The sequence below is a fragment of the Hippoglossus stenolepis genome, chromosome 6 (assembly GCF_022539355.2).
Source record: "Hippoglossus stenolepis isolate QCI-W04-F060 chromosome 6, HSTE1.2, whole genome shotgun sequence".
NCBI lineage: Eukaryota > Metazoa > Chordata > Actinopteri > Pleuronectiformes > Pleuronectidae > Hippoglossus > Hippoglossus stenolepis.
The window spans coordinates 26,820,580-26,846,999 of NC_061488.1; the positions used below are offsets into that span (position 1 = coordinate 26,820,580).

Genomic DNA, 26,420 nt, shown 5'->3' on the forward strand with positions numbered 1-26,420 from the left:
TTCACAAATAAAGAAAACACAAGTAAAAACACATTCAACATAACAATAAATAAAAAAATAAAAAAAATAAAATTTCAGCATGACCTACCAATAATAAAAACTAGAATGAGGTTGCAATGAGGGATGCAATATGATAAAAGAAGGATTAAGCTTTGATTTAAAGGAAACTCACTCAGCCTGCTGTATTTACTCAGGCAGTGCTCCAGAGCCTCAACGAAGAAACACTCATAAGACACAGTAGATGGCAGTAATGCACTATGATGTTGGTTGCCACCCGCCAATAAACCGAACAAAGAAGAAGAACAGAGCCTCAGAACTGTCATATTTCTAAAGCTCTGTCCCCCTCAGTCTTCAGCTGAGCACAGATCAAAGGCCCCTGACAGAGGATCTCAAAGAGCGAGCAGGGTTGAATGGGGATAAAAGATTCACAATTATCTGAAGACTGACCATTAAGTGGTTAATAACCCTATTCTAAACCCTATTCCAAAATGTACTGGAAGCCAGTGTAAAGAGACTAAAACCGGAGTAATGAGTTCCAACCGGTTTACTCTGGTTAAGAACCTGGCAGCTGGGTTCTGAACTGTCTGAAGGAGCTCTACAGATTCACTAGCAAGGGAAGTAAAAAGACTGGGGCAGTAATCCAGGCATGATGAGATAAAAACATGTAAAATATTGAATTCTCACAATATTCCCCAGTTGATAAAAACACATTTGTACAAGTTTAGTGACATGCTGCTCAACATCATGTCCCCGGATAGTATTACCTATTCGGTCCCAAAATTGACCCTTGTGGTATCCCATACTTGAAGTCAGCAAGTGAAGACATATGATTGTTAACGGCACGCAGACTTTTGTGTCTGATGGGTAGGATTTGATCCAATTCATTGCAGTACCAGTTAAGCCCACCCATTTCCTCAGTCTATCCAATAGAATGCAATGATCGACTGTCAAAAGCAGCACCCACATCATGGAGTACAAATCACTGAAGTGTCACTCAATTAGCCCCTAGATGGAAAGACAAATTATATTTGCTTCACATTTTAATTGTATTTATTAAATTTTTTGGAATGAAATTTACTCACTTATGATTTTTTGCGTTTTTGCATATTTATGTGATATTTAGATTAGCTCTGTCTTACATTGTTGTTAATGTTATAAATGTTATTGCCTGTTGAAAAAAAAAAAGGAAGCTGAAACCAAAATGTGTTACAACTTATTTCTTTTTAAATGTGATCATAAAAACATCTGTATTGGTATTGGGCACTTATGAGAGATGGACGTGCAGTTCAAAAGGGACAAAAGTAACATTTCGCAAGTTGACATTAGAAGCTACTATTTAGAGACAATTGTTAAATGATGCTAATTGGTTCATAAGTGATGACGTTAGCAACTCAAAAACTCTTCTGAATTTTTCTGGCTTGAGATGGAGAGGGAAACAAATGTTTCTGATTATTCCAACACCACATGAACCCACCATCGATCTCTGGTTGACACTTCACCATAGAAAAAGCTTATGTAAATATGACACAAGCCTGTCTGAAGTCTGACCCAACATCTACCAATCAGCAGGTAGCATAACGAAGGCTGAAGAAACCAGAGCCATGAATAAATTCATACATTCAATTCAATTGATTCCAAAGATTTTTTATTTTTAATATTGTCATGGAGGTGATTGTACTGTGAGTCCAGTGTTTGAATTTGTGCTTGATTCACAGAAATTGCCACCACATATTACAAGTTCACTTTTAATTACATTATTGTAAGACCTAGTGTTAGTAGACAGTCTGCTTTACTTGCAATTAAATTATAAACCTTTACAGCCCATGTTTCAAAACACCTTTTAAATGAGTGATCTACTCTTCTTCGTTGTTGGGCAGATGGAGAAGAACACGGGATCATGGGACTGCTGACGAGCGTCGTCAGGAGTTACAGGCGCCACTTGTAAATGTTGATTCCAAAAGTAAATCTGGTTCATCTGCTCAGTCTGTGATGTACAGAGGACTTCCCAACCAGAACGCATCCAGCTGCAGCGTTCAGAGGAGTTACTGCCCCAAAACAGAGCCCAGTTTGCCAGAAGGAACATATCAGTAACAGCTTTGTGGCTGCCTGAGGACACAATGTCTCCAGTTCTCAAAGGAGGTGACAAGCTGAGAGAGAAAAATGCAAAAGAATTATAAGGCTACATGAAACAGACAGTATTGTTCTATGAACAACAGCTAATAGTACTGTTTTGTTGAGTGTGAGGGAGTTGAAAGCTGTAAGCAACCTAAAGAGGACACCTAAACCAGCAGCATCTCCTACTAATAAGAACTTTGCGTCTATCTATTATACACTAATATAGCTTGTTCCTCTGTAGCATAGAGCAACACAGAGACACACTAGCACTGGGTGACATCTTCCTTATGGACACGGACACGGACACGGACACACACACACGCATGGACAGACATGTATATGGACACATGCACATGGACACACAGACAGACATACACGTACACAGATGGACAAGCACCCAGGATATCTATTAATTATCTGGCCTCATCTAACATTGATCATCCTAATAATCAGTTCTATGAAGTTGGTTATCAACTGCTCCGTGGTTTCTCAGTGTAAACGATGATCAGTGGTTCTGTGATATACCTTTTCTTTGCAGGTCTTCATTCACAGCAGGGACATCAGCAGTTCACACTGGCTGACCTTTCAAAGCATCCACCATCTCTTTGTACTGCTTCTTATGGTGGGTGCGAATAAACATGCCAAATCCTTAATGAAGAAAACATGAAAGAAATAGGAAAATGAGCAGTGAGAACCGCTGGATCAAACATTTAAAATGATTTACTTGTTAGAACTTACGGACTAGAAGGTTGAAGTCCTCGTCTCTCTCTGTAAATAAGCTCACCACTGTGGTCACCAACTGCTCATAATTGTCCGTCTTCTTGTAGCTGTTAATGGTCTTAAAGAGCTCAGCTGATTTCTCTGCTCCCAGGGCTTTTTTCACATCAGCCAGAAAAGCAACGTGGACGTCTTTCTTTGGAGCAGAAGCTGATGAACACAGGAAAGGGGGCTGGAGCTTATCTAATGCATAGTGACACAGATTTAAGCTGATTTTAGATGTGCACAGAACTCTGTAGATCCTATGGACTTTCTCGGAAGGGGCTCTATGTGTAAAAGCTAATTTCCAGAGTGAGAGCCTCTGGAGTCTCTGCAAACTTTCTCTGTCTGGCCCGCTAGTTTTAAGTCCGCAGAAAGTCTGGAGGAGCTGATGAAACAACACTCCGGACTTCCTCCGGAGGTCATGTCTGAAAACAGCTTCATATTTAAGATTTGATCGCTCTATTTGTTTATTGCTGAATCTTTTTCATGTCAGATGGAGAGTGAAGAGATGAAATAATCATTGAAGTGTACACAGCATCAGAGGTTAAAGGATGTCCTACCAGTCGCAGGTTCTCTTAATCCTTGCTGGTTTAAGTGATGTCCCCCTTTGTTGAGCTGCTCTGTATTAAGCTGCCTGCAGGTAGACGTCCCACTGGAGGAGGTTAGACTCACAGCAGGCTCACGGTCTGTGGCTGGTAGAAAGTAAGACAGATGAGCTCTCCACCATATGCAATGAAACAAAGCTGTTCTGACTGTAATGATTAAGAATGATCAAGCAGAAAAAAGTATTAGTAGTTGTAACTTTGGAGAACAGAAAAACGACTGAAATTATTTATAATAAAGATACAGGAGCTGGAAGGAGGACTTACATATAAACTATAACTATTCAAACAAATGGTAATTAGTATTTTGACACAACTTCTACCACTAAAGTGAGATAAGGACATGTTCTAACATAAAACAATCTGAATAGCAACAACCAACATGCTTCTGAAAATGACAGAATTAACACATGAACTGAAAGAATTGTTTAATGATTGTGTTTGAGCTTGCCAGTTATGTTCAATGCTATCAGACACACAGAGGAGAGAGGTGGGTTGAGTGATCCGTACCACTCTGCAGTATCAGCACCTTCTTCTCATCCTTTGACAGTGAGTGGTCCGGTTTGTATCCGCAGCCCTGCCCTGTCAGCTCCACACACCTCTCATCGAACCTCTTCTTGTGATGTGGCCGAACAAACTGGTAGAAGCCTGCGACACAGAGGCTCCGTCAGAATCAACTGGTGACGAAAAAGCTTGAGTGCAATGTATTGTGCATATCACCATTACTGGGCTTCATTTTATATCTTGATTATTTGTATATCAAGAGAAAGAAAATGGTTTCATCAAACGTGTAACATGTCAAACAGTCTGAATTAACTTCTAAGTGTAGTGAAAATCTGATTTATTTTTAAAGTAAAGAATTACCTGTTAGAAAAATTCAGCAGCCACTCATGAGAGGATTTGATTTCAATACTGAACTTTGACTGTTTAGTTCTGCGCCTGTGTGGAAATCTGATGTGTTGACGTTACATGAGGATGAACAAAAAGCAACCTCTGTGCAGGTGAATAATATATCTACCAAAAACCTTGGTAGCCGAACTGAAGAAAAAACGTCATTGATTATGTTTGTTTAATTCGACTGATGTCAGTCACAGGCTGTCAATTGTGTCACTTGAGTGGTTGTCAGCCTTGTGAGGGTGGTTCTTAGATGAGATGAACTGAAGGCAGATGGAGAGCGAGAATTGCGTGCAGTGGCCTGTCAGGAGGACCTGTTTAGTTTATGGAAGTATTTTGGTATGTCCCAAGGGACAGTTTGGGAGGAGAGTGGAGCGACCATGGAAAGTGACTGAAGCTCACCAGGCTTCATATGAGTCATCGAGGAACCCACTTCATGTTGTGGCCTGTTGTAATGTAGTACAGCTGAAAAGCTTAGTGGACATCATCCATAGATGTAAAACTAATAATTTCACCAGTACAATCTGCAGCATGCTAGCATGCATATCTCTAAGTGTGAATTTGTACAATGTGATCATAATGTACAAATAAAAGTAACAATGATTAAGTTCTTAAAAAAAGATTTTGACCCAGACTCCTCTAGACAGGGGATGTAGGTAAAGCATCTTAGATCAATTAATCAATTATGTGAAATAACTGACAGTGTACACAGGAACTTAAGGCCCCTGTGGAAGTCACCTGCTTTGTTGGTGAACCCTACTTTTCTCATGGGTTTCTGTAAGACAGTGAATCTGCTTTTAGACGGGCACTGAACTCCATAAGTCCTCCTCTCGCTGTATGTGTGAACGCAAATGTCCAAGTGAGAGGCTCCGGACTCACTCCGTCTGGCCCCCTAGTATAAAGTCTGCACAAAGTCCAGAGGATGTGTACACACAGCAGGATATCGTCCTCGTGTGATTTTCAGGTATTTGGTCTTGCAATTTACCACAATGTGAAGTTCAGCTAAGAGACAAGTTGAGGGTTAGAGAGGGCGCTTGACTGTTTATTACAGCAGAGGACTTACCACGGAGCAGACTGTGAGTGTTGGTGTCCTCAGTTAAGACAGCTGTCTCAGTGAGCAGGACATCCAGGTTGTCTGTCTTCTTGTAGGTCTGCAGCGCCTGCACGATGCGATCGAAGTTGACCTGGCTCAGTGACTTCTTCATCTCTGCCAGAAACGTCTTAGCTCGGCTGGCTCTACTTTCCCCACACACATCCTCTGACACGCTGATTTTCTTAATAGATGGAGAAAAATACACACAATGTGATGGTCAACTGGATTTTTCTTTCACAGAAACAAACAAATCTAAAGATACAGAACCCATAAATACAGATTTATCACAGAATAATTGGCTAAAGTAATCAAAAATTAAAGCAAAACATTAAATAGTCGCATAAAACAAACACGGAGACCAACTTAAAATAATATTAGTCTTTATTTAATTGGTCAAAAATGCTTACAATTGAATTGATGTGACAGTGTGTACTGTTAACACAAAGAGGCATAAGAATGAAGGAGCCACATTACTGCATGTGTCTGACAGTCAGACACATGCAGTAATGTGGTGTCACATCACATTACACCATCAGGCTAGTTTCACTCCACACACGGACAGGCAACTCAATTGACACATTTAAAAGAAGAATTATAATGAATAATATTTTGATCACTACATCCTCAGGATTATTTTGTTGGACATTGTACAACTGACTTCATGGTTTCAGAGGATGATTAGTTCTCCTAATCACTAGACAGCCTTTAAAAATAGTAAAAACATACGATGAAGAGATTATTAAATATTTCACTTAATAATTACGAATTACTGATTAAATCAAAATGGAACTACAAAATATTTGTTTCTGCCACCACCTTCTACCTCTGTTTTTCTCACACTTTTAAAAGATCGCGTCACAAATTAAAGGTGGGTGGGCAGAGCGCCAGTAAATATGGAATAAATCCAATCTACAAAGATGTTTGTCACTGACCCAGTTCTTATTACTCTAATATCTGTGTGTGAATATCTGCTGAGACACACACACACACACACACACACACACACACACACACACACGAGAGGAAATAGTCAAATCTCTCACAGCGCAGTGGAACGCACAGATGGGCGTAAACGTCCTTACACCCCTGTCTATGAAGGAGGCAATTCAGCTGTGATTTTCACTTGTCAGAAAATCTTACTTTATACTCAAAACATGTATATTGGGCTTGATGCTCTAACTGCACAGCAGCACAGTGGGTTGAACAGATCTGTGGAAAAAATTGTTTTGTTAAACTCAACATGTACCTGCTCTTGGACCAATTTGATTTTACGTTTTCCTCCCCGCATTTCATCTTCCATCCTCTTGTCATGTTTAAGAGAGAGGGTGGACAGATGGTTTGCCTTCAAAAGAAAAGTGCACAATTGAACACAATTATAATCTTTGGAAATAAAATGTCGAATAAGTGTATTTTTTCATTGTTGTTTCAGAGAGTGACCTACATCAGTAATAACTGTGTTGACCTGCAAACCTCACACAAAAATTTAACTGAACAAGAAATTTACCACAAGTTATTGTGTACACAGGTCTCTCCTTTGCTTAGTAGCTGGTCCTTCAATGTGGCCCAGCACATCTTCAAGTTCCAACTAGGACTGCAGCTATCAATTATATTAATAATTGAGCATTCTATAGATTATTCCACTTATTCATTGAATAATCAGATTTTTAAATAAATCACTTTTGCCTTATTCAATAGCAAAAGTAAATAAAGAGAAAAAAGACATGTATTAAAATAAACACCTGACCCGTTAACTTTTTAGACATACATTCAGCATTTCTGTAGGATTAATTGCAAACTAAACCTATTGAATATATTTGAGTGCCATATGGTTTTCAAACATTTTCTGAAATGCAAAAACTAAATAAATAAAAAATAATACAAATATGTCAAAATATAAACAATAAAATGTGGGCACTGTGGAGCTGTCCGTGGTCTCTGCGTCCGTAGCTAGGGACCGTTTATGTTTATTTATCGCAAGTCATATTGTCATCGCGATATTCAACAACGTTATCGCATATCACATGTTTTCCTAATATCACATTACACAATGTTCAGGCACATATGGATCGCATAACTATCTGTTAGATTTTTTACAGACAAAAAGCTGTTTGGTTCATTATCATGTATCAGCAATACTAACTGAAACAGAACAGAGTATTATCACATGACGCCAGATAAACGACAAGGCAGAAGATTTGATGTCAAAGGCTATAAAAGGTTCAAGATGATAAACCAGTCAACACAGACACTGATGTGTCAGAGAGGCGCTGCTGCATACTGGTCTTCAATTTAACGAAGGTATAAAACACAGAGTTAGTGATCTAATATTTGTAAAGCAATTTCTGATCATTATTAAACTGTGGGGATGAATTGGACTGAGGCGGGTCGCCTGTTAAACACTGCACACAAGAGTAAGGCTGTAAAAAAATTGATTGTCTGTGCAAAACTCGGAGTTGTACAGTTAAATAGATTCAATTAAGCTTCAATGCAAATAATTTGCATCCTTTATTTGTATTCTCAATGCATCTTGGGTATGTTCAAACTTGTACTTCCAGCTTTCCACTTGTGATTGGATCACCTGAAAAAGGTCTGAACTGGGTCTAAAGTAGAGAACTGCTATTGACTTTTAGGACAGGTCACTGTGTCTCACAGTACACACACTACCTTCTCCTCTCCCACGGCAGCATCAGCGCCCTCTCCATCGTGGACGTCACCTCGTTCCAGAGCGTCCAACAGGTTGGCTGGTCTCCTCTGACTCTCCTGCACCTCACACTCGTACTCAATACAGATTTTGGCCATCCCACTAGCTCCAGTGTTTTCATCTGACACACAAAGACCAGACAACAGGTTACGACTCACGACACATGAAGGACTAGCTTCTCATGGGAACATGCCTTTATATTCATACTCACTGAGCCTCCTCCTCTTCAGGCTGGGAAGGTGGCTGTCCAACATCTTAGCCTTCTGTGTGTGGGAGCTTTGGGTGGATGCGCAGGAAGTGAAGCCAGAGGACTGAGTGTCTGATAGGCACTCTGTGCTACATTTCCCTGCAGCAGTCTTTTCTACTACAGGCCTCTGTCACAGTCAAACACAACCACGAGCAGTCCATTTAAACTTAAAATCAACTGAAATCAACTTCCACAATTCATTGTCAACACACAGGCAGGTCAGATTTAATGAGGTTTTTGTTCCTGCCCTTCAGTGCAGATGAGCTGCATTCTGCCACACACACATACAGTATGTTAAATGTATCAATTAGGTGCAGGAGCTCAGAGTCATAAATTACATGTTATTTTTAGTGAGTGTCTCTGTCATTGCATATGGATTTAAGGGAGGATTGTACAAATACAAGACATATTACTATATGCTGATTATATAATCCACTGTATCTGTTACAGTCTGTCCTTACCTCTGGAGAGCAGTAGCTAGCTACTTATGAAAATTAAATGCACATAGGCAATAATTTAAATCAATCTGCTCAATAAAAATTCAGTTTGAGCTGATCATATCAAAGGTTCTTTATGTGACAATAGAGTGTAACTCTTTAGCCGTTTTCAGACATGAACTCTGGAGGATGTCCGGACTTTCTCCACAGTTTGTCTTTCCCACATGCACAACGCAGTGGGAGATTCTCCAGTCAGGCACGATCACAACACAGAAATCTTTGGAGCTTTCAGGTGAGGGCTGGTGCAGCAGACAGAGGCAGGACAAAACGTAATAATTCCGCTGCGGAGATCACATGTTTTTGTTTCCAGCACATGGACTATGTCTAGTCTATTTCTTCTACATGTATGGCTCCGCTTTTGAATCCTGTGCTGCTGGTACGGGATGGAAAAGGGGATGTACACAAACGACGCGCAATATATTTTTTATTAAGTTGAATAATCGCAAAATTTATAAAAAATAATTTAAAGATAACTACATAAATGTGCACCATATCTGTATTTCTTTCTTGACCAAAAACCAACAATTATTTCTGAACATACTATATATGATATTTTGGGCTAAAATTAACTGGGTGCAGGAGTTGTAATTAATGTCTGTTAAACTTGAAATTGAACTTAACAGTGTATTCTGTAATGTCCACCTGCCCCACCCTCTCCCTCACTACACTGATCATAGCAGTTTTGTGTGCATGTGCCAAGACTCACCATTTTCTGTGCAACCCTGAAGAATTGAGAGACGTCACGGACCACATTCCCAAAGCCATCGTACAGACGCACATAAGGTCTAACCCATGATGGAAGCTGAGCCCGGGCTTCAGAGCTTTTAAACCTGTGGGAGAAGTCACATTATTTTAGTTCACCACCTCGATTTTTGTTTAATTGACCCAGTCAAGCTGCTGTGGGAGAAAAAATTATTAGAGGTTTCTTCAGGATTTAATTTTTTTCCAAAGACATTCCAGTTAACTTTACTTAATTATATCTTGCACAAGGACCTCAGTATCTCAGTGTAGGTAATAATATGACTTGTTACTGAAGACTGACCTGTGATCGCACAGGAATATGGCTCCATAGTCGTCCTTATGGCGAATAACTCTACCCACGGCCTGGTTCACAGCTCTGAAAGCCTGCTGTCTGTACCACTCCTGCCCAGACAGGTACTGTTCCAGCACACACACATTATATATACACACACAGACAAATATAACAACAACTATGGTCATGGAGCATTTTCAGTCAAACTCTGAGCAGTTTCCCTCACCTTTAGTCCAGGAACTCTCTTCCGGCTCATCTCATCCAAGAACTGCATCTTCAAGATGACTCGAGGGTCCATCCTTGGAGGGAAGGGAAGGCCTGTGATGATGACACCTCGACCAAAGTTGTCTGTAAAATCCAGACCTTCGCTAGCCTGATACAGGAATACATTCACAGAACTGTGACCAGGTGAAGTTACATCATATAGACGCCTCTAGTTTTGTACCGACTCGCAAAGTGTCTTCTCAAAAGGTTTCCGCGATTTTTTTAATTTCTTCCTCATGTACTGTGGTTGTCTCGCTTTTTGATACTGTTTGATACACTACGCCCCACGTTTACGGTGGTACTTCTCCATTTCATCTTTTCAGTCAGAATCCAGAAGCTTTTAGAAGACATGCAAAAATATGGACAAAACTAATGCAGAGTATGGACAGAAGGCTCCCTCTGTTTCTGAATACGTGTCACTTCCTGATTGGTTCTTATTGGTGACAACTATACTACCAGTGGTGAATGTAAAGTGCTGGTAAAAATGATCAGTAACAGTTCTACCTCGTTCTAAGAAAACAAATCCATGCTCTTCCTTTTCACCATTAGCTCTGGTAAATATCCATACAACATTTGATAGCAATATGCTCTTCTTATCTAAAATGGTCAATCTTGTTTACAGACTTCACGGACACACAAAAACCTCACCTTCCCTCGACACACCGCAAAGAAGCTTCCCCCTTTGGATGCTGGATCACGGACTTTGTTGTAATATCCATCAATAGCCTACGAACAGAGAGTAATAAAATATAATAGTAAACTTTTCTATATAAAACTTTACTTAACAAAGTTACAAAGTGCTTTACAAGGAAGAAACAATAAAAATAAAACTATGAAACATGAGAAAACATAACAGTAAAATAGATTTGCCAGGGTAAATAACAGCCAATGTCAATCATTTATAAAAGCTTGAATACAAAGAAAACTTTTATGAAGGGATTTAAAAGAGGATAGAGAGTTCCATGGGGTATGAATTCCCCAAAAACCTAGACTTAAAACTAACACTATAACTTAAAGGCCCCAAATTTTACACCTTTCTGGGATTGAATCTGAGGTGTTGGTACCCCTTAGATGATATATCAGTGGTTTAAAGTCGAAAAAACTACTGCAATGTGTATTTCCATGGCCTCTCTTCTGCCTCTCTCTGGAGCTGCAGACAGAACAGGCTCTTGAGCCCCTCCTCTGATTGGCTGACTGCACTTTGAGTGACACGCGACCAGGCCTATCACCGGTCTCATTCTGGCGCATTCACTCTGGTAAACAGAGCTGAAAGACACGTTGTTATGTTTGCAGCTATAGAAGACAAGCCACATATTTACAGTCGGTTACAACAGGATGTTTCTGAACGGTAAGTTACACCGTCCTCATGTTTGTTCAAGTTTTAGCAGGACCCTTGGCCAATTTAGGAGTAACGTCCAGAAAAAGTCCACGGAGTGACTGTTTTCATACTTTGAGGGTCCCTACTGACCCCCTTCAAGTAACTACGGATAGTAAAAGCCCAGAAAATGTATTTGACACAATATGGGCCCTTTAAGGAAAGAGCTTCCGAATTAGATTTCTGTTGCAAAGGTTTAATGATGGCGTGTTTAAAACGGTTAAAACATTATTAAGACATTTTAATACAACAGGGAAAACGTTAGGGAATAGTCTTTGAGCAGCTTGGTGGGGATGGAATCTAGCATGCAGGAAGAAGCGTTTATATGCAGGATGGTCATCTCCAGCATTGAGACTGAAACTGTTTGAAGGAAAGGATATATTCAGGATGGATTTGGGACCTAAGATTCTATTCCTTGTTTACAAAGTGAATCTTCAAGTGAACTTAAGGGATATTGTTATTTAAAAAAATCAGCTCAGAAAAATATATCAATCTTGCATTCATTCACACTGAGTTTTGAGTGTGGTAAGCCCTGTTTCAGACTTACTGACCTTCCATTGTCTCTCTAGGGTAAGATCATTTATCCAGAGGAAGTGACTTGTTTTTAGTAATCTCGTTATAAATTGAGCAGTTTGGTTATGGATGGAAAGGCAGTGATAGTTGAATGATTTTAACAAAGCGTCTGGATCAAGAGTGGATATAGGGCAAGTAACAGAGGATGGATTTAAAGGTTCAGTGTGTAGTATTTAGTGACATCGAGTGGTGAAGTTGCATGTTGCAGCTGAATACCCCTCACCTCACCCTCCCCTAAGTTTTTAAACATAAAAGGGCCCATTCTACAGTAAAGAAAACAACAATTCATACAATTTAGATGAAACACACTAGTGAAAACATCACTAGGATGATTTTATATTCAATCCCTTTCACCTAAATCTTACATACTGAACCTGTAAGCCATAAGTTGTTATCCAATTATCACACTGCTATCAGGAAGTTAACCAGTTCACACAATGAAAGCTCATGAAATACTTTGAGACATGCAAATAGATTTCTAATAAAAGTTACACATACCTCAGTAAAGGTGCCCTTTCCTTTAGGTTCAACAAACATAGGCTTTATGCTCTCAATACGATCTGCATGTCCGTTATCCTGATGAGAGAAAACACAGTGTAGCAGCACATTTAACATGATAACGTTCAATTCAGGTATCATACAGTCTTGTGTTTCCTTATTGCTATATTTCCACTCACTCTCCAGAAGTCCAGTGTTTTGTCCATTAAAGAGAAGGAGGGAAAGAACACTAAGAGACCATGAGGAACCACACGGCTCATGTTGGCTGAGGAGAGAACCCAACAAGAGACACATCCATGAGACGATCATGACAGAAAGGATGAAGTCTAATAATCTGATGTATGATAACTTTTTTTTAACAAAAAACATTCTCATCCTCAGAAACGTGCAAGAATAAAGATATATATTGTTTGATCTTACCAACAGTTTTGCCTAAAGATGCCATGTTTTCAGGAACAAACCTGTCCACAGAGACAAACATTAGGAGCTTTATTTGCAGTATATTTGATAGTTAGGAAATATCATTATCCTATAATAAAATATGAAGGTTTTTAAATTAACTCTGGAATCTTCTTTATGTATGTATGTATGTATGTATGTATGTATGTATGTATGTATGTATGTATGTATGTATGTATGTATGTATGTATGTATGTATGTATGTATGTATAAAAGTGTAGAAGCTTGTCTGTAGGAGGAAACACTAACCTTCTGTCAAACGCTGAACTCAATTGCACGCCATCTGGGCCTCGTTCAATGACGCTAACAAAGATCTGGTCCCGCTCAATCACATGGCCGTTCTCCAGACACACTGGGAATTTTCTGCAGCAACAACAAAAACAGATTGGGATCAAGATCAAGGTTTTCCTGCTGCCAATACAACTAAATGATTGATTACTAAGGTTAAGTGTGTAAATGTTTGATGTTTAACATTCAGGATAATAAATCCTGATGATTTCTGCTTTGTCTTGTAGCAATCAGTACATGCTAAGAACAGCTTAGTCTGCACTTTATCAGGCTCATGTCTACTTTATCCTGAGTTATGTCTGGCTGGAACAATGGTGGATGGACAGACAGACAGAAGGACATCACAATCCTCAGAGCGTACAGGGATGAAAACTACACTAAATAAGCACTAAATCCACTTTGTTGAGTTTGTAAATTAGATTTGCAGTCCCTTTATTAAGGTAGCTATTGACTTTGGGCCCCAGTCTATAGTGTTGGTTGCATAATTGTACATAAATCCAGCTTTGGGAAGCAACGAGTAGGAGGTAACTTACATCCTCATCTCAGAGGTGAATGATGACAGAGGAGAGAGGGTACCACTGGTCAGAATGATGCAGCGAACACCTTGATTCACCAGATCCTGCATGCTGTAGCCAGGAGAGAAGCACCAGTAACTCAGAATATTGCCTACAAGGTGCCAAGAAAAGCAAAAGAACAATTTAACCAGGCTTGCTCAGAGTAGAGGGAGGACAGTGAAACAACCTGAACTAAAAGGTCAGCAGGGTTCATGGTTCAGATATCCACACAGAAGGTTTAATATGGCCATGAGTGATTTCAAAGCAAGTTAAAGATGGTGTATTGTTGTACAGTGTTTGGTGTCTGAGTGTAGTTGAGGAATAAAGGTCATACCATTACCTTGTTTCTTCGATGAGGATGACGCCCACACATCAGAGCTCTGTTTTTTCTTGTGAGAGCTGGTGTCTCTGTGAATATGAACCTGAGCCAAACACATTGATATGACAGCTGAAGTCACTGCATAAATAAGTGTGTGGAGATGCAAAATCACTTCCTGCCTGTTTTATGAGTTCTGATGGACACGCACCTTAAAATGAGAGGTGTTCAACTGCATCTGCTGCTGTCTGTCCTTTTCTGATGGCTCACCACAGAACACCAGCTACAAGAGAAAGACAGGAAGAAAACTAATTGCTGTGTATGCAACAGATCAACGATGGGCTCTGCCATTTAGCAGTAAATCTGGTCATGTGCTAATTTACATTTTCCAGAAAATTCCAGAGCATTCTTTACAGAAACAATTAAATTCTATTCAACTTCATTTGTACAGCGCCAAAGCCCAACATAAATGATCTTAATGCACTTTACATAATAAAGTCAAGACCTTATAATTGTAGAGAAATCCTAAGTTCCCATAATGAGCAAACTCTTAGTGACAGTGGAGAGAAACACTCCTTTTTAACAGGAAGAAATCCCAACAGAACCAGGAGAGAGGACACAGTCCAGAAACAGTAACTTTTGTATTTAAGCACTTTCAGACTGGTTATTATTATGATATATACTGTATACTTACTGTAGGTATAATGCTATAGTGCAGTTTACTAGATAAAGCATAGGGTTTTGTATGGGTAAAAACTGAATGTTAAATCAGTGAACTTTGGATGTGATGGGAGGTGTAGTTTTAAACTTTGGACAGTTTCCCCCTCCACGTCCCCCTCTCGACTCCACCTCTTTACCTAACACAAGAGTCTGATCTCCATCTGATATCTCACTCAATGTAAAAAGAGGATAAATGTGTTCCACAAACATACAATGATTCCTTTAACTTCATTATGTAGCATACCTGTATGATATCAGCCAGCTTCTGCAGTCCATTGGTGTTCAAGAATATTCCTGTCTCTGAAGAGAAGCAAGATGAGATCTCATCTATTAATAATATCAACTACTGCACATTTGTATTTGTTTTGAAACAATCTGTGTGATATAGCCATAAGCTGCTTTCAGGCATGCACTGAACTCCCGAGAATCTCAGGACATACTCCAGAGGGGCTGTATGTGAAAACATAAATGTCCGAGTGAGAGGATCTGGGCTTTCTGCAGAGTTTCTCTGGCTAGCCTCCAAATAAAAATCCCAGATTATGTCAGAATGATCCGATGAGAGTACACAGCAGGAGATCCTCTGCATGATTCACCATGAGCGAGTGGGTGTGTCGATAACATTTCTAACATGCGACAGGAGCAAAAATGAAACTAGTTACCACCTGAACCCTCCGAATATTTGTGCGTTGTGGTGAACGCGTCTGAGCAGAGAATCTCCTGCTGTGTTGTTCACATGTGAAAGGCATCCTCCAGAGAAAGTCTGGACCCAAGTGTGCCAATATTCTCTGGGGTTAATGCCTGAAAACAGCTTACAACATGAGTATGGCACCAAAGCATATTACAGATATTGATTTACATTCAGTTCCTGCTTATAGGCAGGTATGAGTGGAAAACAGACTCCATAGTTGAAAGATACATCTCTTCGTAGACAGTGAAAAATGTAACAGATCCTAAATCAAGTGACATGTCATCTTGTAAGCAATAAGTAGAAATGAATCCACACTGACGCCCAGCTAAGTATCCACTGATCTGCTCCAGAGCTTCATGGACTGCTGTCTTGCTGCTGTAGGTCAGGTGAGCTCTCTCTAACAGCTCATAGATGAAGCTGAGACAGAGAAGGAGAGGTGGCAAGTCAAAAGGCAGATATCCACTGGAGTGTTGTTGCAATGGATAATATTGTTTGAACCACTTTAAAATGTCCTTCTTATTCCTTTCTTTTTACACTATACAATATCGAACTTGTTTTGGTCAAGAAATGTAAAATAGAGCCTCTACTAATTCATTGTATGTCCTTATTTAACATCATTATCCACAACTTTATGTTTCGTATAAGTACAAAGTAGAAGGCAGGCTACACTGTGAGGGCAGAGCTGTATTTAATAAAATACTGTTTCATTGATATTTACTGAGGTAAATAAGACAATTAATTGAGACTAATCTTTTTCATATGACTTTCATGTGATTCATCAGACTGTGTGGATTCAAAACACTATGTGGATAAATCTGACACCTTGGAAGTGGAAATGTGTCTGTGGAAATCCATATAAGATGTTATGGTAATCTAACTGGTAGATTACAGCAGGAGCCAGAAAGGACTGATCAATTAAAAATGTTGCAATCTGTTCAGTATCTACTACCACATTTTGACTCACATTCCAGGTTTAGTGATGCCTTTGTCACTTGGAACATCATAGGAATCAATGGCAGCTTCCAGATCCAATAGAATCTCTGTCAGAGCAGACAGAAACCCCACAGAGCAGAGGATTAACGTGCAGTCAAACCTAGTTCATGAGATAACTGTGGTAAGCACCAAAACAAGGGTTGTGTATCTTCTTTATACCTGAAAGAATACTTACGTTTGATTTTAGCAACGGTGACCAAATCTATTTTTAAACCTGAAAGAAAAATATATATAACCAGCAGATTAATAATGAATTAATAATAATAATTCAAATATGTTTAAAGCCTTTTGTCAATCAAAAATCATTAATGCCAATCTTTAAGTGTGAAGTCAATGGTTGAGATAAATAAGCATTCTAACCTGAGTTGAGGGATTCTACATTGAAGTTTTCAGTGACAGCATCTGTGTGGCTGGCTTCTTTAGCCTGCTCCACCAGCAGCCTGTCCACAGCATTAATGGCAGAGGCTACATCATAGGGAGTCAGGTCAAATGACGTGGACTCTTCGCATGTTTTCTCCTGCAGAAAACACAAACATCATGTGGTGGATCCTCTGTCCTCTATGAGAACCCTCGGCCATATCTGTCCCTATGCTCATGAATCATTTCTCCCACATGGACTCAGATTAAACACTATGTTACTGGATTATTTCAGTTTGCATGTTCTCTCTGGTTGGTGCACTGAACCATCAACATTGCTGGTGCACCCTCAGTCAACTGCTTGTTTAAAATGTTTGAATCACCATTTCTGATTATGGAAGCATCACACATATAATGTAACTTCTCAAAGCCGGGTATAAAGTATGTTATTCCAACTTCTCGCTCAAAACCCCCTTTTTCATTCCTCACACTAAGTATTTCCGCAAGTGCATCATAATTCACATCTCTGAGATTGACTACAAACATGTTAAAGACAGAGTTTTTAGAGAGAGATCAGGGAGGCTGTGAGATGGCCTATAATCAATCAATCACTCACTCACTACTGGTGCTCAAATACAATTGAGTGAAGTGTTAATTAATCACAGAGTAAATAAGCTCTTACCACATTATGAGCTTCATCAAAAATGACCACAGCTCCATTCAGCTCAATATTGTGGGCTCTACGGCTCTGTGGAACAAAGGGAGAGGAGAGAATGACCACATTCATTATAAGGGGTCAATTACCAAATTAAAGTCTATGTTAATGCACTTTACTGTCACCAAACACTTTGATAACCATCTGTATAGTCCGACCAGCTTGAAACATCATTTGGTCTTTGTGAACAGAAATGATGTACAAATTAATTTGTATATATAGAGGTGAGATCGCAGTGGTCACTGGAGATATGAGGAGACTCATTCTACAGCCAGGAACTTGGAGCAAATACAAGCTGTGGTTTGAGCCTCTCCATGAGCCTGATGTTTGACCTCATGAATTGTATTGTTTTTTCAGAATAAACACTTATTTCAATTTTGATTCTTGCAACATATTTTTTTTAAAGTTGGGACGGTAAAGCATTCACCACTTTGTAATGTTGCCATTCCTTTTCACAACACTTAAGAGATGTTTAGGGACTGAAGACACCAAGTGATGAAGTGTTTCAGGGGTCATTTTGTCCCTTTCTTCCTGCAAACAAGTCTTAAGGTGTGCAACAGTACGTGGTCTTCGTTGTCGCATTTGAGTTTTAAAATGTGCCACACATTCTCTATTGTAGCCAAGTCTGGTCTGCACGCAGGCCAGTCCAGCACCCCCATCCTCTTCTTCCGCAGCCATGCCTTTGTAATGTGTGCACAATGTGGTTTTGCATTGTCTTGTTGAAATATGCATAGACGTCCCAGGAAAAGATTTCGTCTTGAAGGGAGCAGATGCTGCTCCAAAATCTCTAGTTACCCTTCAGCATTAATGGTACCATCACAGAAGTGTAGGTTACCTTTAACAAGTGCACTGACACAACCCCATACCAGGACAGACCCTGGCTTTTGGACTTGTTGCTGGTAACAGTCTGGATGGTCCTTTTCATCTTTGGTCTGGAGTACACAGCGTCCATTTCTTCCAAAAAAGACCTGAAATACTGACTCGTCTGACCACAGTACATGTTTCCACTGTGCTATGGTCCATCCCAGATGCCTTCCAGTCCAGAGAAGTCAACAGCGCTTCTGGATAGGTAAACATAAGGCTTTCTTTTGACACAGTAAAGTTTTAACTGGCATTTGTGGATGTAACTACGTATTGTAGTGCTTGACTAAGGTTTGCCAAAGAATCCTGAGCCCATGTGGTTCTATTGCTTCTAGATAAATGACGGTTCTTGATGCAGTGTCGTCTGAGGGATCAGAGAGCACGGTTAGTCAGCTTAGGCTTGCGCCCTTGTCCTTTACGCACTGAAATTCCTCCAGATTCCTTGAATCTTTTAATTATGTTATGCACCGTAGAGGATGAAATATCCAAATCCAGTCCTATCCTTCTTTGAGGAACACTATATTTAAACATTTCAATAATTTTCTCACATGATTACAATCACCTGTTGACATCACCTATTTCAAATCACTTTTTAATCATTCTCCCTGATAACTAGCCATAAATTGCCCCCGTCCAAACTTTTTGGGGAATGTGTTGCAGGCCTGAATGGCAGGAATGGATGTATATTTACAAATAAAATGAAGTTGACCAGACAAAACATAAAATATCTTATGTTCATACTGTCTGCAATGAAATACAAGTCAAATTAAATTTAGAAATCACTACTGTCTTTTTTTAAATTGCATTTTCCATACCGTCCCAACTTTTTCTGAGTTGGGGTTGTACAATATATATATATATTAGTATACTGTGTTGCTGCTTTAGTGAACACTCCACTGTAGCTCACTCTCTTTCTCTGTCCTTCTCTCACACACAAAAACAAACTAACATACAATATTATTCTCCCTATTTTAAGTTGATGTACCATCACAATGATTTTAAATATGTTATTTTAAGGAAACAAAGAAAACATGTCATTGTGCAGGTATGAACAGGGCCTGAGGTAATTTCAGAAGCGAGTGAGAAAATGCGATTTCTCACGGCAGCTCACCTTTGGATCCAGCAGGTAATTGTAAGGCATAAAAATGATATCTGCTTGCTGCTTTAAGGAACGTGAGAGATAGTAAGGACAGGCCCTGGGAAAAAAAGAGAAAAAGAAAAAGGACTCAGCTTATTATCCCTGAAGCAACACAACAAAGCTGCAGCACAAGGACATTACACCAACATATCATTCCTAAGGCAGCAACAGTAGTATTTACATGGATGGAAAACTAAAGCCGTTTTCAGACATGAACTCCAGAGGACGTCTACATCATTTGGTCTGGGCTTTCTCCGGAGTTTGCCTTTCACACATGAACAACGACACAGAAATCTCAAGAGCATTCAGGTGAGGGGTGTTGCAGCAGGCAGAGCCAGGATGTAGAGATCACAGGTTTTTGTTTCCCAACGTCGGCTCCTAATCACCAAAAGCTCTCTTGACATCTCTGTCAGCGTCTTCTACTTATGTGGCTCTGCTTTTTCATCCCGAGATATTTTTTTTGTTTTTGTTTTTTTGTGTCTGTCGCATGATAGTAATTCCATCAACACACCCACTCGGTCACAGTGAATCCTGTGGAGGATCTCCTGCTCTGTTCTCACATAAGCTCCTTCGATCATTCTACAGACCTTTTACTAGGGGGGGTGGCCAAAAAAAAAAAATCAAAGACCAAAAAAAAAATCGGAGAGCAGACGTTTCACGAGCACAGAAGAAGCTGGAGCACTGGAAATCTAAACACAAGCAGGAGCTTTTAGATGGCGAGCGCAGGGTTTGAAGTCAGAGCATTACAAAATCTAAACATGAAATCAATAAATCATGCTCTCAAACTGAAAGACCACCCTCTTGAATCTTAAACCCCATATTAAATCAGGTTAAAATCAGATCTGGACACAATCAGGATATGAAACACATTTTAATATTTGGTGTAAATGAACTGAGAAATTTGCTGGGGAAACCGACAAGTCAGTGAACAAGAGTAGATAAATCTCACCTCTGTTTGTTGCCAAATTTGACCAAGTCTTCCACATCAAGGATAGAGTTCACCAAGTCTCTGTCAGTGCTCTTCTCTAAAGAAGAAAACATACATATAATGTGCAAGGGGTCACAAGCAGCATTTAATAACAGGTGCTATATCATGACTAGGTGCTCTTCACACTTCATGTGATGACATATTACATATAGCCTGATAAACATTTAGACAGGTCAGATTTTCCATAATACATTTTGATACATAATAATACCTGTGACAGTCAGTTTGTTCGATACAGTCATTAAAGCTGCTTTTAGACATGACCTCCGGAGGATGTCCGCAGACTTTCTCACAGGTTTTCCTTTCACACATGAACAATGCAGCAGGAGCTTCTCCGCTCAGACGCGTTCACAACAACAGAGAAATGTTTCAATGTGTTCAGGTGAGTGGTGATGCAGCAGACGTAAGATGTAAAGTATAAATTCTGCTGCAGAGATCACATGGTTTTGTTTTCAGCACATCGACACCAGCTCTGATCACCAAAAGCTCTCTAGACAGTTTCGTCAGTGTCTTCTATGTGTATGACAATGAGTTATTTCTCTTTTTGTTTTTTAATTTTTGCGTCTGTCGCATGTTAGTCTGTCCGCTCGCAGTGAATCCTGCGGAGGATCTCCTGCTGTGTTCTCACATCAGCTCATTTGGACATTCTGCAGAGTTGTTATTAGGGGATTGGCCTGAGAAACTCAGCTGAAAGTCCGGAGGCTCTAAATTACTCTCAATCCCAGTTCAGTGCATGTCCTAAAGCAGCTTTAGTGCTGCCCTTTCAGACCTCACAGACATCTAGTGTTTAAAGCTCTTGCAAGTGTGAAACCATTACCATCAACATTATTGTAGTAGACACATGACCTGGTGGAGACTTTTCCTCTGCACATATGGACCTGAAAAATCCATAGAAATTGTATTAAAACTGTGAAGACTGGTTCAGTTTGCACCAATTTTTGTGTCTAATCTTCTGCGTCTTTTAAGTAGCAACACATGCTCACACAGTACGGACTGTGGAATCAGGACATTCATACAGACCAAACAGTCACAATTTAAAAAACTATTCTAAATATAAAATAAGAGACTTCATGTCTGAATCTTTAAGACAGTTCATCTGACATGGCAACAAGAACAAAGCAGAGGTGTAGATTACCTTAACATGGTTGCTCTCTTGACGCATCACTTCCTGGTTAATACATAGCTGCTCTCTTGACCCCAGCACACACACCTTTGGCCTAAAACAGACATATGGGTACAGTGATATACATTTATGGCTTTACCAGAAATGGCCCAATACTGAGAGCTCAGCTTGTCTGTGATGCACCAGAATCAGAGAAATACACTGCACAGAGAATAGGTCACATTAAAGCCTTTAAATCAATGTCAAACATTGAAGGTTGACTGGTTATATACATGTAAAACATCCAAATCGTAGTGGGATCCTGATTTTCATTGTTTAAATGGAAATAGTAAAATAACATGAAAAACACATGATATGTAAAGAAAAGAACATTCCTTACATCTTGTTATGACTGGTAAAACAGTTTACCTGTATGAAGTGTTCTTTAACTCATTCATGACCTGTGCCAGCTGAGAATGTGTCCTGGATGCGTAAATGATCTTGGGGACGTCAGTGTAGTAGGCTGGGACATAATGACACATTAATTACACTTTGTTTCAGAGTTACATGAATCAATAGTTTAACTGCCAAATGTACAAATCATACATCTACAGAAAACTGTTGAACTGTGTGTAAGTCACAGACATCAGAGGTCATCGAATCAACTCATCTGAAATCAGCTGTTTGGTTGACCTGGTGATATTAAGAGCTTCGTTTATAGAGTGAGAGATGGATTCAGAATTCAGAATCCTTTCGAGAACGTATGTTTACCAGCCAAAAACTGTAACTCCTATTCTTTGCAGATATGGCTGAGCTGTTTTTAAAACATTCTGCTAGTTTGTATGGACTTAAGATGAGTTAAAGCATAATTAAGCATTTGGGAACTCTATAACAATCCTTAAGGTGTGAGGCTTGGAAATGATTTCATTGCACTTGAAGGGCATTGGGTATAAGGAGATTTCCCAAAGATTTAACATTCCAAGAGACATCATTGGGAGCATTATAAGGGAGTTTAAAACTTATGGCACAGCTGCAAACCTGCATAACCATGGGAGAAAGACCACCATTTCATCAAGTACCCTCACCACTCTTGACCAGAGGAAAATCAAAGGTCGACTAGAATATGCCAGGAGAAATTTGGATAGTACTGCAGAGTTTTGGAGACAGTTTTATGGACTGATGAAACTAAACTGGAACTGTTTGGACACACGGACCAGCAGTACGTCTGGCGTGACAAAGGCCAGGCTTATGACCAGAATAATATACCATCCTTGCTGTCAAGCATAGAGCTGGGTCACTGGTGGTGTGGGGATGTTCTTCTGCTGCAAGAACTCAAAATCTTGTCCGTGTAGCTGGCATCATGGATTCCCGGAAATACCAGGGCATTTTAAGGATGAACATGATGCCTTCAATTAGAAATAGAACCTTAGTCATCATTGGACTGTCCAGCAAGACAATCATCCTAAGCACACCTCCAAGTAAACCAAAGCTTGGTTGAGAAATAGATCCTGGAATGTCCTGGGGTCTTGACTACGACGAGTTCAACATACCCCAGATATCTTTCTAAAATCCGGGTGAACTTAACCTAACAATCGCAGCCAGGCTAAGCGATCACATTAGGCTGGTTATCAACTCAGTAAGTCAACCCAGGTTTACCTCATCAAGATCTGAGTGCGTTCACATAAAAGAGGCGGGGTTTACTACATATGACCAATCACAGACATGGAAAAGTGAACTGGCAGCAGAGCCTCATATTTAACAACGAGGATCAAACTGTTATATTAGAAAAATTTGAGGAGAACAGGGTTAGGGTTAGGGTTACATTATCCAGACTAAAGGAAACACAGTTACAGCTGCTAAATGCAGGAAGGACAGCTGGTAAAAGAAAGTTGTGTGAATGTGTAAGGTGACATTTAGGAAAAGAATATTACGTGACCACGACATAACGCGTGGGAACAAGATAACTCGGGGGCCATGAGATATGAATCTGTTCTTTACTAACAAGACCTGTAGAACTGAAGAAGCCTCTTGGACGAGAGATGAAACGTTTCACTGAATCACATGAAGTCGCCTAATGAGCTTTACTTTGACACACACTGTCTGCACTGACTCTGAGGACACACTGGGGTGGAAACGTTTGCAATTACTAGTCAATACAAACCTATAGACCTATTTTCATGTGTCATGACTGTGCGCATTTGGTATTTAGGTGACAGGAGGTGCATCAGGAAACAGGGAGATTGAGATGTACTGTGTGTGTTGGCAGCGGAGATCGACTTAACCAACCAGACACTGTTTTAGACTTCCCTTATCCTTCCCTTCAAGGAGAGAGGCCACCGCACAACAGTGTAGTGTCACTGAGAGCTGACTGTTCGAGTCTCAGAGAGAGAGAGGGGAGGGAGGGGTGGAGGCTGTCACAAGGTAAATCTGTAAACTATCTATGCCCCCTTTTCAAGTAAATATTTACAGTCTGTGGTACTGGGAGCATGTTGCTCCTACATGTCATGTTGGTTATGTTGGGCTCCAGCAGCTGACACAGGTTTATTATTCCCTCTGATGAGAATCTATATTTTATACAGGTTGATGTTGTATTTCAAACTTAACCTGCTACGGAGCAGGTTAGCCATTCAGCATAAGTTAACATGGTGATTTAACCAGTTACGAAGTGAACAAGCGTTGTAGGACTGGAAACCCTGAAGTAAACCTGAAGTTACCATGATAACCACAAATCCTGCTTCATAGTAGAGGCTTCTGGAGTGACCTTCTCAGTCCCTGGATTTAAATCCCAGTGAAAATCTTTGGTGAGATTTATAGAAAGCAGTTGCTGCACAGAAGCTATAAAACATCACTGACATATATTTGTTGTTGTTGTTGTTGTTGTGTAATGTGGCTTTTTGTTATGTATTTTCATTAACCTTGATTCACAATGCCTTTTGAGGTGGTTGAATATTTCCGATGGCAACTGTAGTTTAGGTACTTAGACAAACTTTTCTAGTGACCACCACACTCGAAATGAAAGCGTGTACATTCAAATGTGACTAAATGTAAGGATCCTGATATACTGTATGTTATGCACTCTGGGAAAAACATATTTAGCTAACATGTGACATCAGATTTCTTAAAAATCACAAATATTGTGTAAAGATCCTGTAAGGGGTTGACTGCAGTGTGAACCTAATAGTAATCTGAGGAACCCAGCCACTGGAACACTTTAAAGCTGTCTGGTGATTTGATATGAACATACTTGGTGTGTCACCGTCTGTGGCAGCCGATCCCCAGGATGCGAGCGGTGTGTTTGGGAACATCTCCCCGTCCATCTTCTGTGCTATCTTGCGGGCAGAGATGGTGTCCTTGAAGTGCTCCCTCCAGGCCAAGGTGGCACACAGCAGACACAAGGTTTTACCAGTGCCCGTGGGACTCTCCAGAGCCCCGTTCTCTTTCTGCAACAAACAGGCACACGTGACCACTGGATGAATCTTGGAGAGAGAGCTCCGCCAAAGCACAGATTTTTCTTTAATATTCACAGATGTACTATCACATGATAGAACAAGGTCTGTGATTCTCCCCAAATTCATAATTCTGCTACTTTCAGAGAAGTGTTGATCCGCCGATCTGCTGTTATTGATATAAAATACAGAAAATACAGAGCTTTACTGGGCAAGCAGCCCTTTTGCTATCTGACTGTTTGTCTGTCTGTCTGTCCGACTGGCTGTCTGTTGTCTATCTGACTAGCTGTCTGTCTGTTTGTCTGTCTGACTGGCTGTCTGTTTGTCTATCTGACTGTCTGTTTGTCTGTCTGTCTATCTGACTGTCTGTCTGTCTGTCTATCTGACTGGCTGTCTGTCTGTCTGTCTATCTGACTGTCTGTCTGACTCTTTGTCTATCTGACTGTCTGACTGCTGTTTGTCTGTCTGTCTGTCTGACTGTCTGTCTGACTGTCTGTCTGACTCTTTGTCTATCTGACTGGCTGTCTATCCGGCTGACTGGCTGTCTGACTGTGTGTGTCCAGCTGGTCACCATGACAGCAGCTGGTCAGGTGTAGAGCAGCCTCACAGTGATGTGGTGTAGTTGTTGTCATTAGCAGCTGTTGACTTCTTACCGTCTGAAGACATTCAATCACTTTGTTCATGTAGACCTTCTGACACTCGTATGGAGGGAAGGGGAAATTCACTGTGACTCCATTCACAGTCAGTGTCGGCATCTCGAGTCTCCAACTAACGCTTCACTAACAGGGAACAGTCCCCGCGGGTCCCATTCAAATGAACAGACTGATATATACAGCTTGTTTCGGACGAAACTAAACTCTTCACGTCACAAACTCAATTTGGCGCCAGCTTTCTGGTCTCAGCTCAGTGCGCATGCGCGTTGTACCATCGTCCCTGTGCTGCGTTCATGTGCAGGCGGAGAGCAGAGAGACGGTGCAGCAGACGGATGTGGTGCCATTTTAATTTAAGGCTGCTGCATTTCATCATAGAGTAACAAATCTTTCCCCATGCCCTGTTTCTAACAAATCTTGGCTGGATATTAAAAACTGCTTATCACGCAAAGTAAACAACAACCTTTATCATTTCCCATATTCTTTTTTATTTG

At 40.2% G+C, this 26,420-nt stretch overlaps 1 protein-coding gene across 2 annotated transcripts; it reads right to left on the reverse strand.

The window, feature by feature from the left end:
- Positions 1 to 1,628: 1,628 nt before the first annotated feature.
- rtel1 (regulator of telomere elongation helicase 1) lies at positions 1,629 to 26,177 on the reverse strand. Of its 2 annotated transcripts, none has more exons than XM_047340430.1 (33): positions 25,930 to 26,177; positions 25,075 to 25,270; positions 22,260 to 22,353; positions 21,864 to 21,945; positions 21,546 to 21,606; positions 20,690 to 20,765; positions 19,714 to 19,798; positions 17,709 to 17,774; positions 17,030 to 17,186; positions 16,845 to 16,883; positions 16,641 to 16,716; positions 15,996 to 16,093; positions 15,233 to 15,288; positions 14,480 to 14,551; positions 14,293 to 14,374; positions 13,932 to 14,064; positions 13,360 to 13,473; positions 13,072 to 13,112; positions 12,831 to 12,916; positions 12,652 to 12,729; positions 10,854 to 10,931; positions 10,168 to 10,314; positions 9,951 to 10,066; positions 9,615 to 9,738; positions 8,376 to 8,538; positions 8,128 to 8,285; positions 6,710 to 6,805; positions 5,434 to 5,644; positions 3,987 to 4,124; positions 3,435 to 3,566; positions 2,854 to 3,042; positions 2,641 to 2,763; positions 1,629 to 2,147 (listed from the first exon to the last, which is right to left on the reverse strand). In XM_047340430.1, exons 1-32 carry the CDS (start codon positions 26,029 to 26,031, stop codon positions 2,684 to 2,686), a joined length of 3,426 nt encoding a protein of 1,141 aa, XP_047196386.1. In that variant the 5' UTR covers positions 26,032 to 26,177; the 3' UTR covers positions 1,629 to 2,147; positions 2,641 to 2,683. The 2 variants fall into 2 exon arrangements, with proteins under 2 accessions (XP_047196386.1, XP_047196385.1); XM_047340429.1 differs by having other exon boundaries at positions 2,854 to 3,075.
- Positions 26,178 to 26,420: the final 243 nt, after the last annotated feature.